The sequence below is a fragment of the Capricornis sumatraensis genome, chromosome 17 (genome assembly GCF_032405125.1).
Source record: "Capricornis sumatraensis isolate serow.1 chromosome 17, serow.2, whole genome shotgun sequence".
Lineage (NCBI taxonomy): Eukaryota > Metazoa > Chordata > Mammalia > Artiodactyla > Bovidae > Capricornis > Capricornis sumatraensis.
The window spans coordinates 17,812,812-17,832,180 of record NC_091085.1 but is presented as its reverse complement, the minus strand read 5'-3'; the positions used below and the strand labels follow the sequence as shown (position 1 = coordinate 17,832,180).

Genomic DNA, 19,369 nt, shown 5'->3' with positions numbered 1-19,369 from the left:
GCAGGCTACAGTCCATGGGGTTGCAAAGAGTAGGACATGACTGAGCATGCATGCAAGTTATCTGTTCTGGACCTGTTTTTTGGTGGTTTTTTTTTTGGTCTTAAAGTTATTTTGACATTAACAGATATCCTATCTTTCCTTTGTTTAGTTATTTGCCTGGCTTAACTTTCTCTGCCTTTTATTTTCAGGAGAAGATAGAGAAAATTAGGTGTACAACTTGGAGCGTTTTTAGGTGTATTACTTTTTTTGGGGTGAGCCTACACGGCATGACTCATAGTTTCACTGAGTTAGAGGTTAAAGCGTCTACCTCCAATGCGGGAGACCCGGGTTCGATCCCTGGGTCGGGAAGATCCCCTAGAGAAGGAAATGGCATCCCACTCCAGTATTCTTGCCTGGAGAATCCCATGGACTGAGGAGCCTGGTGGGTTGTAGTCCACAGGGTCTCAAAGAGTCGGACAGTCGGACACGACTGAGTGACTTTACTTACTTAGACGGCATGACTCATGGTTTCATTGAGTTAGAGGAGGCTGTGTGGTCCATGTGATCAGTTTGATTAGTTTTCTGTGATTGTGGTTTTCATTCTATCTGCCCTCTGAAGGAAGTGCCAAGAGGCTTATGGAAGCTGCCTGATGGTAGAGACTGACTGTGGTGGAAACTGGGTCTTGTTCTGATGGGTGGGGCCATACTCAGTAAATCTTTGATCCAATTTTCTGTTGATGGGCAAGGCTGTGTTCCCTCCCTGTCCTTTGACCTGAGACCAAACTATGGTGGAGGTGATGAAGATAATGGTGACCTCCTTCCAAAGGTCCCCTGCACACACTGCCGCACCGAGTGCCCCCAACCCTGCAGCCGGCCACCACCCACCCATGCCCACCAGAGACTCCTGGACACTCACTGGCAAGTCTGGGTTAGTATCTTGTGGGGCCGCTGCTCCTTTCTCCTGGGTTCTGCGGCACGCAAGGTTTTGTTTGTGCCTCAGATCATGAACTCCTTATTGCAAAATTCAGACTTAAATTGAAGAGAGTAGGGAAAACCACTAGGCCATTCAGGTATGACCTAAATCAGATCCCTCACAATTATACAGTGGAAGTGACAGATAGATTCAAGGGATCAGATCTGATAGAGTGCCTGAAGAACTATGGATAGAGGTTCCTGACTTTGTCCAGGAGGCAGTGATCAAGACCATCCCCAAGAAAAAGAAATGAAAAAAGGCAAAATGGTTGTCTGATGAGGGTTACAAATAGCTGAGAAAAGAAGAGATGCAGAAGGCAAAGGAGAAAAGGAAAGATATAAACATCTGAATGCAGAGTTCCAAAGAATAGCAAGGAGAGATAAGAAAGCCTTCCTCAGTGATCAGTGCAAAGAAATAGAGGAAAACAATAGAATAGGAGAGATTAGAGATCTCTTCAAGAAAATTAGAGATACCAAGGGAACGTTTCATGCAAAGATGGGCTCAATAAAGGACAGAAATGGTATGGACCTAACGGAAGCAGAAGATATTAAGAAGAGGTGGCAAGAATACATAGAAGAGCTATACAAAAAAGATCTTCATGACCCAGATAACCAGGATGATGTGATCACTCACCTAGAGCCAGACATCCTGGAATGTGAAGTCAAGTGGGCCTTAGGAAACATCACTACAGACAAAGCTAGTGGAGGTGATGGAATTCCGGTTGAGCTGTTTAAGGCAGAGGAAGTGAAGTCGCTCAGTCGTGTCCGACTCTTTGCTATCCCATGGACTGTAACCTACCACGCTCCTCCATCTACCGGATTTTCCAGGCAAGAGTACTGGAGTGGGTTGCCATTTCCTTCTCTAGAGGATCTTCCCAACCCAGGGATCGAACCTGGTCTCCCGCATTGTAGGCAGATGCTTTACCATCTGAGCCACCAGGGAAGTCAGGAAACAGAGATCAAATTGCCAGCATCTGTTGGATCATCAAAAAAGCAAGAGTTCCAGAAAAACATCTACTTCTGCTTGTTTGACTGCGCCAAAGCCTTTGACTGTGTGGATGACAACAAACTGGAGAATTCTTCAAGAGATGGGAATGCCAAACCACCTTATCTGCCTCCTGAGAAATGTGTATGCAGGTCAAGAAGCAACAGAACCGGACGTGGAACAACAGACTGGTTCCAAATTGGGAAAGGAGTACATCAAGGCTGTATATTGTCACCCTGCTTATTTAATTTACATGCAGAGTACATTATGCGAAATGCCAGGCTGGATAAAACACAAGCTGAAATCAAGATTGCCAGGAGAAATATCAATAACCTCAGATATGCAGATGACACCACCGTTATGGCAGAAAGTGAAGAGGAGCTAAAAAGCCTCTTGATGAAAGTGAAAGAGGAGAGTGAAAAGTTGGCTTAAAGCTCAACATTCAGAAAACTAAGATCATGGCATCCAGTCCCATCACTTCATGGCAAATAGATGGGGAAACAATGGAAACAGTGATAGAGTTTATTTTTCTTGGGCTCCAAAATCACTGCAGATGGTGATTTCAGCCATGAAATTAAGACGCTTGCTCCTTGGAAGAAAAGCTATGACCAACCTAGACAACATATTATAAATCAGACATTACTGGCAACAAAGGTCCGTGTAGTCAAGGCTATGGTTTTTCCAGTAGTCATGTATGGATGTGAGTTGGACCATAAAGAAAGCTGAGTCCCAAAGAATTGATGCTTTTGAACTGTGGTGTTGGAGAAGAGTCTCTTGGACTGCAAGGCAATCAAACCAGTCCATCCTAAAGGAAATCAGTCCTGAATATATGAAGGACTGATGCTGAAGCTGAAACTCCAGTGCTTTGGCCACCTGATGCGATTGGGAAAGACTCTGATGGTGGAAAAGATTGAAGCCAGGAGGAGGAGGGGCCGACAGAGGATGAGATGGTTGGATGGCATCACTGACTCCATGGACATGAGTTTGAGCAAGCTCTGGGAGTTGGTGATGGACAGGAAGGCCTGGCGTGCTGTGGTCCGTGGTGTTGCAAGGAGTCAGACACAACTGAGCGACTGAACTGAACTCTTTTTTTAAATTTAGTGTTATTTTTAATTCTAATCTGACAATCCATCACTTGTACAAGATATACTATTTATATTTTTGTGATTATCAATGTATTCATTTATAATTTTGCCACTTTATATCTGTCTCACTGTTTCTCATTTTCTTGTTTTCAATGATTACGTCTTCAAAATAAACTTTTAATTTGGAATAATTTTAAATTTACAGTAAAGTTGCAAAGACGAGACAGAGATTTTCTATTACCCTTCATCCAGCTGCCCCTAACATCTTATGTAATCTGGGTACGTTCATCAAAAGGAAGAAGTAATAATGGTATAATACTATTAATTGCAGACTATTCAGATCTCCTCACATTTTCCGCTAATGTCCTTTTTCTGTTCCAAAATGCACCCCAGGAATGTGAATTGCATTTAGCCTTTTTTTTTAAAGTACAGATTTTCATTAAATTCTTTAAAAATGTACTTAAGAAGTTTGAGAAGATCCTTCTAATTATTTAATAAAGATTTTGACAAATAATTTTGAAGTTTTTCAAACGTGTGGGATACCTATGTAGTAAAATGTAATAGACAAGTCTATTTTATACCACTCACATTTAATAAAAATATATTACAGGTCTGTGACTTCTTATTTCCAGTTGTTTATATGTATATATGCACGTGTGTGTGTGCTAGGTCACTTCAGTCGTGTCCAGCTCTTTGTGACCCCGTGGACTATAGCCTGCCAGGCTCCTCTGTCCATGGGATTCTCCAGGCAAGAATACTGGAGTGGGTTGCCATTTCCTCCTCCAAGGGACCTTCCCCACCCAGGGATTGAACCTGGGTATCATGTCTCCTGCATTGACAGGTGGATTCCTTCCCACTACCACCACCTGGGATATTTTATATTTATATATATCCTTAGAAACCAAAGCTTTCTCATAGCTTTGCTGCTGCTGCTGCTAAGTCGCTTCAGTCGTGTCCAACTCTGTGCGACCCCATAGACGGCAGCCCACCAGGCTCCGCTGTCCCTGGGATTCTCCAGGCAAGAACACTAGAGTGGGTTGCCATTTCCTTCTCCAATGCATGAAAGTGAAAAGTGAAAGAGAAGTCGCTCAGTCGTGTCCGACCCTCAGCGACCCCATGGACTGCAGCCTACCAGGCTCCTCCGCCCATGGGATTTTCCAGGCAGGAGTGCTGGAGTGGGGTGCCACTGCCTTCTCCGTTCTCATAGCTTATCTGATGTTAAAACTTTATAGTCTTTGAGTATTTGTAGTTTGAATGTGGCTGTCTTAGCAGTGCTGCTCCAAATGCCCCTGCTAGTTGTTTACCTGTTTCTGTTGATGTTTTTCTTATGGCATTTTTTTTGCCCTCATGACTAGTTTGGAAGTTATACTTTCTGTTTCTAGTCTTTAATCTTAAAAAAATAGCTATCAGTTTGTATAGAATGTTTTTGTAATGCTTTTATAGATTTCACTGCAGTGTAACGGTTTGTTCATTACTCCCCCTTGCATCTCAGATCTTCTATCTGGGATCATTTGCTTCTCTCTAATGTGTGGTTCTTAAAATTTCTTGCAGCGTCAGCATAGCAGTGGCAAATTTTCTCAGATACACTTAATCCAAAAGTGTCTTTATTTTGCCTTCATTCTTGAAAGACTGTTTTGCTGGATGTAATTCTTTGTTGACAAGAATTTTCTACAAACTTGGGGAGATTTTATTCCACCCTACACTGGCATCAGTTGTTACTGTTAAGCCTCTACTTTCAATCTAGTTGTCATTCTGTTATATTAGCAGGAGACCTGTCTTCAGCTGCATTTTTAAGACCCTGTCTTTGATATTTCACGGTTTCACTACGAGGTTTTACCACGAAGTTACCTAGGGTTTTTTTGGTTTTAGTCCTGTTTAGTTTACGGCGTGCCCTAGTCTGTAGCTTGGTGCTTTTGACTGGTTCGGAAAAGTTCTCAGCCACGGTCTCTTCTGCGTTTGCTCTTCCCCTGCTCGTCCCTCACTGTTAGGCCTTCTGAGTCTGTGCTCTCTGTGCCAGCATCACCGCACTCTGGAAAATGTCTTCAGGTCCCATCTTCCAGTTCATTAATCCTCCACAGCCTTCAAAGGTATCTAACTGACTGACGCATTTGCTTAGTCATCCTAGTGGTCTCAAGTTTGATTTGACAGTCAGTTTACAGAGCACTACAGGTTTACCTCAGCTCCTGCTTGGTTTAGCTTTGTAGGGGGCACAGCATGTGTGGCCCAGACGTTGTCGTCAAGAGTTCTTGCTGCACCCCCAAGTGCAGCTTCAGGACCACCTCCACAGGGGCACTCAGTTGTCAGTGGGAGTGAACTCCCTCGGCACAGAGAAGGCTCTCAGCATGTGGAACCCCCTCAGTTTTTAATTCAATCCTGGTAACCCCGAGCCTCAAGATGTGTGTGTCAGACTCATTCTTCTCAGTCTAGATGTAATTCTTAAACTAGGGGACTTATAATACACAGACTTGATAAAGGAGTGTTAAATAAACATTTGCCCTTAGAGCATCTTGGTCTTTTTAAGAAAGTTCCACAAGGCTCTCAGGTAGCTGGCCTTTTTGTTTTGGTAGTAGCTTTTTTGTTTTGTTTTTCTTTGTGAATTTTCCCCTACATTAAGTGAGCTCAGTGATTAAAAACTGTTTTATGCAGGATCTTTGTTTTGTTCTTTCAGAGTATCTAGTCAGTGATACTGTCTGGAATGATACATATATATAAAGGCCAAGCTTGAAAGGAGACTGAATCCTAAATGTGAATATTATTTTCTCAATACACTTCCATATATGCAAGCCTACATGTAATGTATTTGTTACTTGGTTTTTCTTCCAGAAACACACAGGGACCCACTTCCATTCTTTTTGTACCTGTTCTGTGCTGCACTACTCGGGAATTTGAAATTAGACATAGAAAGGGAAATCTTTCAGATGTCATTGTTAAATAATTTAAAAAACAGTATTTAAATCATGTGTTTGCTTCCATCCACATTCTTCCCCAGTAGCCATTTAGAATAACTAAATTAAAAGAATTATTCTAAAAAGGAGTAGATGTATGTGTATGTATAATTGAATCACTTTGCTATACAACTGAAACTAATACGACGTAAATCAACTATACGACAATAAAAATAATTAGAAAAAATTAAATATAAATATGGCATCATTTGTCAGAATGATTTTAATTTGGGGGCTTTGGAGAAAACCTGATAGTATGAAATGAGTAATTCAAATGCTAAATTATTTTTCTTTGACAGAGTATTGCTGTTTAGATGCAAACTGGGTGTGTTACAATATACAGTTGTCAGACCGTTCACCACCATCATTGCTTTGTAAGTACACAGAACTTACATTGTTTTTTTTAATTCTCGTGCTGTTACCTAAGTGAGACAACTGAGTAGAAGGCATATAAAACTTGTTACTTGTTTATAACACATCTAGTCTTAAGTATGTATAAACCCTACTATGTTAGAATAAATAAGGTGACCATAGGAATGGTCCAAGGAATCACCATGTAATTTTTCTAAATAATATTCCCTGTAGAGATTTCTCGAAAGCGTTTTCAAAATAGTCTTTTTCAAGTATTGATATTCACACAGCTTTACAGAAACATCTAGTATATGAAGTTGAAGTATGCCACTTCAGATTCATTACATGGCTTTATTTTCTTATGAATACTGTATTTTAAAGAAGAAAACATATCTTTCCTTTTTAAAACTTCTGTCAGGTCTTAGCATTTGAGGTAAAATGGGGCATCATCAAGCTGCCTGGTAACAACTATTCCCTAAGAAGCTAAGAGCATCAGATAGATTGTGCGTCTTACCTGCTTGTCACGCTAGCATGCTGTCTGCTCACTAGAATGGGGAGAAAGCTGAAAGAAGCATCCAGCTCTTTATTCTGCCTTTGTGCTAGCAGTTCTTTAGCAGCATTTGCCTTGGAATTAAGATTAATTTAATTTACCTTTTTTTAAGGCTACTTTATTTCTCTGCTGTTTAGAAATTGGATAACCATACAAGTAAATACTTAGATCTGGGTTATCATAAAAGTTGCCTGCAAAACAATTCGGCAAAAAAAATTATAGTTTAGTTATAAACCTGTATTACATGTTTTTAAAATTAGGCAGCATCATTTTTTTTTAATCTAATAATTACCCTTTCTAATTCAATGTTTTTGTCTTTTGGATTTATTTCAGATTGGAGGGATAATCATATGGTAACATCTCTAGAAAAATGTTTTTAATTTTTGAACCACCTCTATGGCCAAAATCAAGTGATTATCTACAGAAACTTTGAAATAATCTTACTTCTAAATTTAAGTATTGGGGCTTCTCTAAGCAGGCCAGTGGTTAAGACTCTGCACTCCTAACTGCAAGAGACATGGGCTCAGTCCCTGTTCAGGAAACTGAGATCCCGCATGCCACGTGGTAGGAGAAGGCAATGGCACCCCACTCCAGGACTCTCGCCTGGAAAATCCCATGGGCGGAGGAGCCTGGTGGGCTGCAGTCCATGGGGTCACTGAGGGTCGGACACGACTGAGCGACTGCACTTTCACTTTTCCCTTTCATGCACTGGAGAAGGAAATGGCAACCCACTCCAGTGTTCTTGCCTGGAGAATCCCAGGGACAGGGGAGCCTGGTGGGCTGCCATCTATGGGGTCGCACAGGGTTGGACACAACTGAAGCGACTTAGCAGCAGCCATGTGGTACAGCCAAATTAATTAATTAATTAAAGTATTGCTGTCAATGTTGTATTTTAAAATATATTTTTGACTTAGTTATTCATAAAGTCTCATTTTTACCATCTTTTTTAGAGTCTGTGAGTTACTTGGTATATATGATGAAGGGAACTTTAGCTTTTCAAATGCTTGGACTTACTTGGTTATCATAAACAATATGTCTCAGTTGGTAAGTAAATATTCATCTTAATTGTACTTCATTTACATCTATGACTAAAATTTTCCAGGGAAAGTTTCTTCTGGAATAAAGTTTAATTGTAACTTTAATATTGAATTTGATTTGTAGGAAGAACTTGAAGAAACTTTCATATAAATCTTTATACATATGTAAAGATATAATATCTGTTAATTATCTTGTGACTTATACATTGAATTGTTTATGTAATGTGGCTCAAGGGCACCGTGTTTTTTTTTTAAACACTGAAAACTTTTTGTATTGGGGTATAGTCAGTTAACAGTCTTGTGATAGTTTCAGGTGAATAGTGAAGGGACTCAGCCATACATATGCATGTATACATTCTCCCCCAAACTGCACTGAATTGTTGATTGTATTTTTTCATTGATTCTGGTATTCATTGCATAGTTCTGTGGATATGTCATTAATAAAAGCATAATGCCTCTCCTTAAAAATCCTAGGTATATTCAATAAAAAAATGTCTTACTGGTATGACAGCATAGGGTTTTAATAAAAGGGGGAGAGTAAAATTCTCTCATATATTTGGAATTGAAAATTGAGAATGCCAAGTGTTTTAAAATGTTATCGAAACTGAAATGAAATTAATCCTTTCAACTTAAGAATGTGTACTTTATTGAAAATCTATTAATATAAATATTGAGATTTTTTAAATTGGAGGATAATTGCTTTACAATGTTGTGTTGGTTTCTGCCATACAACAACATGAATCAGCCATAAGTTTTAGATACATACACACACATCTTCCCTCTCTCTAGAGCCTCCCTCCCCCTCCTATCCCACCCCTCTAGGTCATCACAGGACACCATACTGTGCTCCCTGTTACACAGCAGCTTCCCACTGGCTAATTATTTTACACACGATTATGTATACATGTCAGTGCTACTTTCTCAGTTCGTCCTACCCTCTCCTTCCCCTGCTGTGTCCACAAGTCAGTTCTCGACATCTGAGTCTCCATTCCTTCCCTACAAATAGGTTCATCAATACTTTTTCTAGATTCCATATATATGCATTAATATACGATATTCATTTTTCTCTGACGTACTTCACTCTGTATAACCGACTCTGGGTTCATTCAGCTCACTACAACTGACTTAAATTCTTTCTTTTTTATCGCTGAGTTATGTGCCATTGTATATATGTATCACATCTTTATCCATTTATCTGTCGATGGACGCCTAAGTCGCGTCCATGTCCTGGCTATTGTAACTAGTGCTGCAGTGACCATTGGGATACATGTGTCTTTTTGAATTGTGGTTTTTCTCAGGGTATGCCCAGGAGTGGGATTTGCTGGGTCATGTGGTAGTTTTATTCCTAGTTTGTTAAGCATTCTCTATACTGTTCTCCATAGTGGCTGTATCAATTTACATTCCCATCAACAGTGCAGTAGGATTCCCATTTCTCCACATCCTCTCCAGCATATATTGCCTGTAGTTTTTTTTGATGATGGCCATTCTGATTGGTGTGAGGTGTGCTGAAAATCTTTAGTGCTTTCTCCAAAATAATAGTTTAGGTACAGTGGCACGCATGTGAGTTATTAGAGATTTATAATAAAAATTAAATGTTTGTGTATTCAAAGCTTTTCCACGTTTGTATTTTCTGGAACCAATAATTCCATTTTGGGGAATGCCTCAAGAAATGGCCGGAAGTACTTTTGCTTTCAGTATGTTTGTATAGAAGGCCTGTTGTTTGCAAAAGCCTGGAAACAGTCCAAAGTCTACTGATGAGAACTGGTTAAATATTCTGTGTCCTTCCATTGGTCAAAACAGTAGGCAGTTTTTTAATCAAATATATGGAAGGGGGTACTTTAAGTGGAAAAACATAACAAAATTTTATATTTATGATACCTGTTAAAAACCATATTATGTGTAGAAAGGAATGGTTGGATGATGGGACTGTGAACAACTTTATACTTTACTGCTTTCATATTCTAAAATGTTTTAAATGAGCATTTTATAGTGGGGAAAAGTAAACTTTTAGAAAAATGTTTATTGCTGTGCAATGCTAATTACAACTGATTTTTTAAAATAATTACTATCTTGAGCACTTATCTTTAAAAAGTAAATTCAGCAGGATTAACATACTGCCCTCAAGAAAAATGGTCTCCCTGATTCCATACTTTCTGATTTCATGGGTATAGTTTTACTGAAATAGTACTTATTTAATGTATTCACTTACACATAATATATGTACAGTTAGTAGTAAGCTCAACCCTTATAAAATGAATGGTAACTTGTATATAAAAGCTATTAATAAGCAGACAGATGTTTTTATTTTGCTTAAATGAGAGCCTTTTCTTCATTCACAGCAGTCACTTCTTACTGTTTTTTGTGGGCCCTGTAAATGAACAATTAAAATCATTTTCAGAGATGATGTTACACGTCTCTTCTGAGAAGTTTCATATTGGATATTTTCATCCATAGTAAACTATTTAAAGCCTCTTGTTTATCTAAAAGGAGCATAATAAAGCCTAGAAAATTTTGCCTGAAAGATCACTCTTTGCCTTTGGCATCCCTGATACCATATTTATCCTTACTGAATATGCTTGGTCGGTTGATTGTTTCCAGTTCGCCATGTACTGTCTCCTGCTCTTTTATAAAGTGCTGAAGGAAGAGCTGAGTCCAATCCAGCCTGTTGGCAAATTTCTTTGTGTAAAGCTGGTGGTGTTTGTTTCTTTTTGGTAAGTATTGCTTTCTCGTGCATGTTGCCATTTTCTAAAGGGCAGTTTAATGAAAATTTGTAAGTCTTAATATGGAAGAGGAATTAAAACGTCTGCTTCCCTCTTAAAAAGTTCATTCTTTTAGCCATCCTTGGTTTTTCATAAAGAAATAATCAAATGGCCACATAACATTTATAAGAAGAAAATAATTTGAGACACTAAATGTCAACACTAAGGGAATCATTAAAATAAATCATGGTTTTTTCATATAGTAGTTTGGAAGATAACACATGATATAGAATACTTAATAATGTGAGAAAATGTTCACTAGTAAAAATTTTTAAACAGATGACAAAACTGTACATGGTCCCAGTTTAGTAAAGGGGGGGTGGGTGATAGGGGCCTGGAAACAAATATACCAAATATAACAATATACAAATAATACAAAGCGGGGGGAAATCCTTGCAATCCCACCACCCAAAATGAACGACATTTTGGTCCACATCATTTATAAAACCACAGAAAGAGCGTCATACTATAAAAACTTGTAGAACTCAATGTTTAGTATACTGTAGTTATAGTTCTTTGTAAATACAGGGAGAATGTAATTTTGTTGTTATTGGGTTTTCTGCCACACACAGTATTCTAATGTATGGATACAATTTTTAAATCAGTTTCTTATTGACATGTAGGTTGTTCCTAATTTATTTTTTTACGATTACAAGTAATATGGAAGTGAATATTCTTGCATATAGATATATGAAAACTTATCTCATTTTAGCTGTTTAACAAGACTGGTTCCAAAAAAAAAAAAAAAAGATTGGTTCCAAAATGTTCTTTAAAATAATCTAAATCAATTAATATGTGTATAAATTAACATTTAAGTATCTTTTATTTCATTTTAAATTCCTGTTGTGTAAGGTGTTAGGCATGATCTGTGTATGGGACCAACTTAAAATATAATGACTTGCACACACTTTCAAAACAAAAAAAGACTATAAACCAAGTACCGAAGTTCTAAGAATACATAATCAAAATTCGTATGATGAAACTGTACTGGACGAGTCAGTGTGTAAAGCAAACGTATCTAATACAGTTATACAGTCTCTTCGGGAATATGCTGTAAAGGCAGGGTGGTTGTGGTCCACAGGTTGTGCTGGGGTTTCACTTTTTAAATGGCATATTTTTAAACAACTGCTGGTTTTATGCTTGATATAGATTTGGCGTTTACCTTTTCCTAACATATAGGCAAGCAGTAGTTATTGCTTTGTTGGTAAAAGTTGGCGTTATTTCTGAAAAGCATACATGGGAATGGCAAACGGTAGAAGCTGTGGCCACAGGACTCCAGGTAAGCAGTGCTCTCTGACTCCCAACAGAACTTTGCTGTTTGTTCAGCGTTTTTACGTATTATCTCCTGAGCCTGACAGCATGTGCATATGCAGGCTGAGGGGCTACTGTTCCCTCACTTTACACGTGAGGAAATGGGGAACCCCACCAAAATTGGCCATACTTCCTGGTTCTTCTACAAATGAGTAACGGAACCTAAATTTTGTTATTCCTACTCAATTTCTCTTTTCTGCATTTCTCCTCTAAGTCCTTGGATAGTGGAAGAGAATACATTGTACTTGGCCAAGAAATACTTGTGGTGACTGAAGTAGTACAAAATTGAGTTAAACTTCTGGCATTTTGTGTTTTTATGAAGAGGTCAAAACTCATTATTTTGGAAAATGAAAACATGAGGACAGTCTTGTGAGGGAACAAACAGCTGTCGATACTCAAGTATTTTTGAAGAGAGACATAGTGCTTTTTGCCTGCAACACTAGATGTAAAATCCAGTATGGCTGATGGCGATGTTGATGTTGTTGTTGTAGGACTTCATTATCTGTATTGAGATGTTCCTTGCTGCTATCGCTCATCACTACACTTTCTCATATAAACCGTATGTCCAAGAAGCAGAAGAGGGCTCATGCTTTGATTCCTTTCTTGCTATGTGGGACGTTTCAGACATTAGGGATGATATTTCTGAACAAGTAAGGCATGTTGGTAAGTACCAGCCATTTTATTTATTCGAATAGCCTATTGTAGTTCTCCTGTCCAGTCTGTAGAAGAAGTTTTTGAAAAGATTTTGTGTAAAACAGTACCACAGTAAGGCTCTCCAAATTGGGAGGGGGGAAAAGAGCTTAACGTTTAGCATGGCAACATCATAGTAAATTCAAAAATAACCTAACTTTTGGCTAACTCGGACACTTTTATTCTACTTTAAAGGAAGGACAGTCATGGGACATCCTAGGAAAAAGTTTTTTCCTGAGGATCAAGATCAAAATGAACACACAAGCTTGTTATCCTCATCATCACAAGATGCACTCTCGGTTGCCTCTTCAGTGCCGCCCTCACCTGTGGGCCACTATCAAGGGTTTGGACACACTGTGACCCCCCAGACTACACCGACCACAGCTAACGCACCTGACGACACAGGGAACGATGCTGCAGGAGCGAGAGAAGAGCCGTCAGAGAAGCCCGTGGCCTCCTGAGCAGTGTGCAAAAGCAGACTCTGCTGCTGCCGTGTTACTTCATTAACCTGGTGTCCCGTTGCTCAGGATTTTGTGCTTAGGATAAGCCATTAATGATGGAAAATTTGAACACAACGGCACAAACCAGGTACAACCACCGGATTTATACAACTAGGTTTTGTATATCACAAATAATCAGTCTAAATATCCTAGACTTAGACTTGACTTCTTAACACTACAGAGTATCACATCCTCAAATGGTAGACAATGACTACTAACCATTCCTGACATTACAGTACTTTATCAAGAGGAGGACATTTTAAAAAATCAGTGCTTCCTACCACTGCTGCATGAATACAATGCTCTGGAACTAGCAGAAAGTATAATTCAGAAATGCGAATTAGTGGACCTCAATCATAATCATGTGCCATATATGCTTACCTAACAATTATTTCTCTATTTCTCAAATGAATGTCTTTCAATAAATGAGAATTTATCATTTATTTTCTGCAACCTTTTATGTCTCTTGTGATTAGAGGCACAGCAGAAAAACTTAAGCCCCCAAAATTAAAGGGTTGAAAATCATATACCTACAGTGAGAGATGCCTGTGTCTTAACATTCCTACTAGGAGAAATGTCTAGGACCTAATCTATTAATCTTAAAATAACTACTGTCTAAAAATCATTATCTGCACCAAGGCGAACAGATTAATAGGTGATCTAGGACTTGGAGATGAAAAGAATAAACTGGACAAAAGAGTGGAAGGATAAGAAACTTGTAATAGAAACAGAGTCAGCTTTTCTTTAAGGCTACTAAAGGTGTCAGCAAATGTAAATCTGGGCTGAGTAGTCCTAACTGTTTATCAAACCACAGTCACAAGACTTGCAGATACTCTCTGGGAGAAATTTACTACTTAGGTTAGATAGAGTTCCTCTAATTGTTAATCACAACCCCTTGCACCTAACATTTTACACTGAAAATAAATATAGAAAGTGCCAGAGCAGTATGTAGCATTTATAGCAAGGGTAAGTATTTATTTCCCAAAATCTATGCTTTATATATTTAAGTACGCGTGCGCGCGCACACACACACACACACACACACACACGTACACAGTAATTAGGTACAAAGTTTTTATTGTCTATTATAAATGAAATGTTTCTACTGAAAGTAAAGTTGGGCAGTATAATCCTAAAGGCAAGGAGAACAGGCAGTGTGGAGAGAAGGTACATCTTATTTTCTGCATGGCTTACCTACAGAGCACACAGTATATATAAGGCATGATAATCTTTATTAATCTCCCTATTTCAGGTCTGGATTTTTTTTTTTTTCTTACTATGTATTCACATCAAAACTTTGAAAAATACTGGTTTAGGTTTAACTTTCTGAATTTATCAGCTTTAAAATTTTTCTTTGCCAAAGGCAGACCAGGAAAATTTTTGTCCTCTTTTTATTCTTTAATTACATTTAGTCTGTAGCTTAAACATCTTATTCAGATTTGCATTCCCGAAACACAAAACTGAGAAGGTGGTTCAGAAGTATTTCAACATTTACAAGAAGCAAGCTTAGAATTTACAGGTAAACATAAACCCTCAATCTTCAGTGGAAACCAACTTTTTGAGGTATCCTCACCAAAAGTTCAGATTTAAGGAAAATAGCCAAGATGTCTAAAAACTGAATAGGACACTCAAAATTCCTTATCTTTACAGTTTTAGGGTACAGACTAACAAGTTTGGCAAATTTTAATAAGTAAAAACAAGCAATAAAAAGTTTCTAATTTGAAAAATTAATGACAGCCTTTGGCAGAAAGGAAGTCTACGGCAAGATTTTTATAATAATGCTACTCTTTAGTTAGGGTCTTTAAATACACTTTATTAATGTCAATGTTTTAAAACTATTTGACTATTTCAAGGACCTAAATACACCTCCACCTTATGGTTGCAATCCCACTACTAATTCAGCCTAGAACTGGAAACTCACTGCTCTACTTCCACATTTTTTCATTAGAAATCTGCTCTTCATTGCTTTATGGTGATGCTGACGTTGCTTTTGTGGTGCTGGATGTTGAGTACAAGTTCGTCTCCCATTTCTACTTGGATGGGATTATCTAAAACAACTGCAGCCTGTTTCCAGTGAGAGGCTTCATTCGAAGTATCTAACCTAATCTCATCGTCGAGGTACATATGATACCAAAATGGAATGGCGGTCATTTGTCCAGATTTACAAATGTGTACCTATGAAAATTAAGAAATCACAAGAATTTCATCAGATGGAGTAGACTTGGATAAGTCTTTGTCTTTTTAGTAAGTTTTAGATCCAAATTTTATAAAGAAATACATTTAATCACCCAATTCAGATTAATACCAACCTATTCTAGAAACTGATATTTACGCAAACTCAGGTCTCGATACTGTTTAGAAAGTAACATTTAAATTCAAAGAAAGTGGCTAAAGCTATTTTAAGTATGTAAAGTATTACATAATTTAGGATAGTTCTGAATATGACAAGAATAATCATTTTACCTTTACTTCTCTGTTAGAGGTGTTCAGATAGGGCGTCATTAAGTCTAGTCTTAAGAGTTCCACTGGTTTGCTTAAAGGTACACAAGGCAATGAGGACAGGTCCAAAAATACACGTATAGGTACCTAAAGAAAGTATAAAATTTTTGCTTTTAATTCAGTCCTTTTTGTGACCCAAGTTTCTTGCTTTGTACTTAGCTCAATGATATGGTGCTTTTTATGTCAATTACCTCACTTAATTGCCACATCAACCTTAAAGCAAAAAAAGACTTCCACGATTCCAGTTTTACAGGAAGAATGAACAAACCAAGTTTTACATTTGTTAAATAATTTTCTATGATTTCAATTATCTGTAGATTCTTTGCTTGGATAAAAGCAGATTAAACAGCTCCCAAAATTATCAAACAAGGATGTGCTTATGTGTGAAGATGAACTAATAAGCAAACAGCACAACATTAATTATTGCACTATTTAAGAAAATATGCCAAATTCTACTGAACAATTAATAGATTTCATTTTGAAAATTGTTTATTATCTAGAAGACAGTGGTTCTCAACTTTTCAAATTATGATTAAAAAAAAAATCAATCACTTCCTTAGTGGCTCAGACAGTAAAGAATCTGCCCACAACGCAGGAGTTCCATCCCTGAGTCAAGATCCCCTAGAGGAGGGAATGGCAACCCACTCCAGTATTCTTGCCTGGAAAATTCTACGGACAGAGAAGTCTGGCAGGCTACAGTCCATGGGGTCACAAATAGTCGGACATGACGGAGCAACTAACACTACGATAAAACCTTGCATCAGTTTTAGTAACAACTGAGAAAGTGCAAGTTGCTCAGTCGTGTCCAACTCTTTGTGACCCTGTGGACTATACAATCCATGGAATTCTCTAGGCCAGAATACTGAGTGGGTTCAGTTCAGTCGCTCAGTCGTGTCCGACTCTTTGCGACCCCATGAATCTCAGCACGCCAGGCCTCCCTGTCCATCACCATCTCCTGGAGTTCACTCAGACTCACGTCCATCGAGTCCATGATGCCATCCAGCCATCTCATCCTCTGTCGTCCCCTTCTCCTCCTGCCCCCAATCCCTCCCAGCATCAGAGTCTTTTCCAATGAGTCAACTCTTCACATGAGGTGGCCAAAGTACTGGAGCTTCACCTTTAGCATCATTCCTTCCAAAGAAATCCCAGGGCTGATCTCCTTCAGAATGGACTGGTTGGATCTCCTTGCAGTCCAAGGGACCCTCAAGAGTCTTCTCCAACACCACAGTTCAAAAGCATCAATACTTCGGCATTCTGCCTTCTTCACAGTCTAACTCTCACATCCATACATGACCACAGGAAAAACCATAGCCTTGACTAGACGGACCTTAGTCAGCAAAGTAATGTCTCTGCTTTTGAATATGCTATCTAGGTTGGTCATAACTTTTCTTCCAAGGAGTAAGCGTCTTTTAATTTCATGGCTGCTATCACCATCTGTAGTGATTTTGGAGCCCAAAAAAATAAAGTCTGACACTGTTTCCCCATCTATTTCCCATGAAGTGATGGGACCAGATGCCATGATCTTCGTTTTCTGAATGTTGAGCTTTAAGCCAACTTTTTCACTCTCCTCTCTCACTTTCATCAAGAGGCTTTTTAGCTCCTCTTCACTTTCTGCCATAAGGGTGATGTCATCTGCATATCTGAGGTTATTGATATTTCTCCCGGCAATCTTGATTCCAGCTTGTGTTTCTTCCAGTCCAGCGTTTCTCATGATGCATATAAGTTAAATAAGCAGGGTGACAATACACAGCCTTGATGTACTCCTTTTCCTATTTGGAACCAGTCTGTTGTTCCATGTCCAGTTCTAACTGTTGCTTCCTGACCTGCATGCAGATTTCTCAAGAGGCAGGTTAGGTGGTCTGGTATGCCCATCTCTCTCAGAATTTTCCAGTTTATTGTAATCCACACAGTCAAAGGCTTTGGCATAGTCAATAAAGCAGAAATAGATGTTTTTCTGGAACTCTTGCTTTTTCCATGATCCAGCGGATGTTGGCAATTTGATCTCTGGTTCCTCTGCCTTTTCTAAAACCAGCTTGAACATCAGGGAGTTCACAGTTCACGTATTGCTGAAGCCTGGCTTGGAGAATTTTGAGCATTACTTTGCTAGCATGTGAGATGAGTGCAATTGTGCGGTAGTTTGAGCATTCTTTGGCATTGCCTTTCTTTGGAATTGGAATGAGAACTGACCTTTTCCAGTCCTGTGGCCACTGCTGAGTTTTCCAAATTTGCTGGCATATTGAGGGCAGCACTTTCACAGCATCATCTTTTAGGATTTGAAATAGTTCAACTGAAATTCCATCACCTCCACTAGCTTTGTTCATAGTGATGCTAAGGCCCACTTGACTTCACATTCCAAGATGTCTGGCTCTAGATTAATGATCACATCATCATGATTATCTGGGTCGTGAAGATCTTTTTGTACAGTTCTTCCGTGTATTCTTGCCACCTCTTCTTAATATCTTCTGGTTCTGTTAGGTCCATACCATTTCTGCCCTTTACTGAGCCCATCTTTGCATGAAATGTTCCCTTGGTATCTCTCATTTTCTTGAACAGATCTCAAGTCTTTCCCATTCTGTTGTTTTCCTCTATTTCTTTGCACTGATCGCTGAAGAAGGCTTTCTTATCTCTTCTTGCTATTCTTTGGAACTCTGCATTCAGATGCCGGCGGCCGGGAGGAGCAACCCGAGGAGTGGTGGCTGCGTAGCACAGGAGGGCCTAGAGCAGCTATCCCACTGAGTGGGGTGCCATTGCTTGAATATCACTAATTATCCATGAGTCCTTTCCTTAGGCATTACATAAATAGAACATCCCATGCCTCCAACTCCATTATCCCCTAACCTCACGTCTCATTACCTATCATACTAATCTTTTCACTCCTTTGTTTACTGTCTGTCTCTCGTTTATTTACAATCAATTTGAATACTAGCTCCATGAGGGCAGAAACTTCTCTCTTTAATTTCATGACTATATTCCCCAAACCTAAAAGAGCACATGGAGAAGACATTTGTTGAATGAATAGACTTCTGCTGTTTTCTGTATAACTTTTTTACAACCTCTCATTGTGTATCATTGGTTCACTCGGTTGTCAGTGTAGTAGTCAGCTAATCATCACATCAGATTGGAGAAGGGCATGGCAACCCACTCCAGTTCTTGCCTGGAGAATTCCGTGGACAGAGAAGCTTGGCGGACTACTGTCCATGGGGTCACGGAGTCAGACACGACTGAGTGACTAACACATTCATAGAGTAAGTGGGGCTTTCCAGGTGCCTCAGTGGAAGAGAGTCCACCCGCCAATGCAAGAGATGTGGATTTGATCCTTGGGTCAGGAAGATCCCCTGGTGGCGGAAGTGCCAACCCACTCCAGAACTCTTGGCGGGAAAATCCCATGGACAGAGGAGTCTGATGGGCTCTAGTCCACGGGGTTGCAAAGAATGGGAAAAGCCTGAGTGACTGAGCACACCACAGAGGAGAAGACGAGACAATAGCTCAGAAAATGAGCAAGTGGACTAGGAAAGGCAAAACTCCCCAGCGAGTTCATGGAGCCTCTTGAGATGCCTGGTCATATGCTGAAGTGAGGCCACAGTCAACATGCTCAGCTGCAGGGGTACCAGTGTAGAGAAGGCAGAAAGCTGGGTTTAACCAAGGTGGGACTGCCCCCAGGCCAGCAGAAAAAGGGCAGGGAAAGATACATGAAAAACGTATCGAC

At 39.2% G+C, this 19,369-nt stretch overlaps 2 protein-coding genes across 4 annotated transcripts in view; one reads left to right on the top strand and one right to left on the bottom strand.

Annotated features, from left to right (window-relative positions):
- TMEM184C (transmembrane protein 184C) overlaps positions 1-13,868 on the top strand; it is a 33,702-nt gene extending 19,834 nt beyond the window's left edge. The window contains exons 5-10 of the mRNA XM_068990099.1: positions 6,266-6,340; positions 7,818-7,911; positions 10,503-10,615; positions 11,843-11,942; positions 12,466-12,637; positions 12,860-13,868. Coding sequence (XP_068846200.1) covers positions 6,266-6,340; positions 7,818-7,911; positions 10,503-10,615; positions 11,843-11,942; positions 12,466-12,637; positions 12,860-13,125 — 820 coding nt within the window. The 3' untranslated portion in view covers positions 13,126-13,868. The remainder of the gene's footprint in view (positions 1-6,265; positions 6,341-7,817; positions 7,912-10,502; positions 10,616-11,842; positions 11,943-12,465; positions 12,638-12,859) is intronic.
- A 374-nt stretch (positions 13,869-14,242) lies between these two features.
- PRMT9 (protein arginine methyltransferase 9) overlaps positions 14,243-19,369 on the bottom strand; it is a 34,866-nt gene continuing 29,739 nt past the window's right edge. For all 3 annotated transcript variants that reach the window (XM_068989590.1, XM_068989591.1, XM_068989592.1), the window contains 2 exons: positions 15,628-15,750; positions 14,243-15,339 (listed from right to left, as the gene is read on the bottom strand). In XM_068989590.1, coding sequence (XP_068845691.1) covers positions 15,124-15,339; positions 15,628-15,750 — 339 coding nt within the window. In that variant the 3' untranslated portion in view covers positions 14,243-15,123. The remainder of the gene's footprint in view (positions 15,340-15,627; positions 15,751-19,369) is intronic.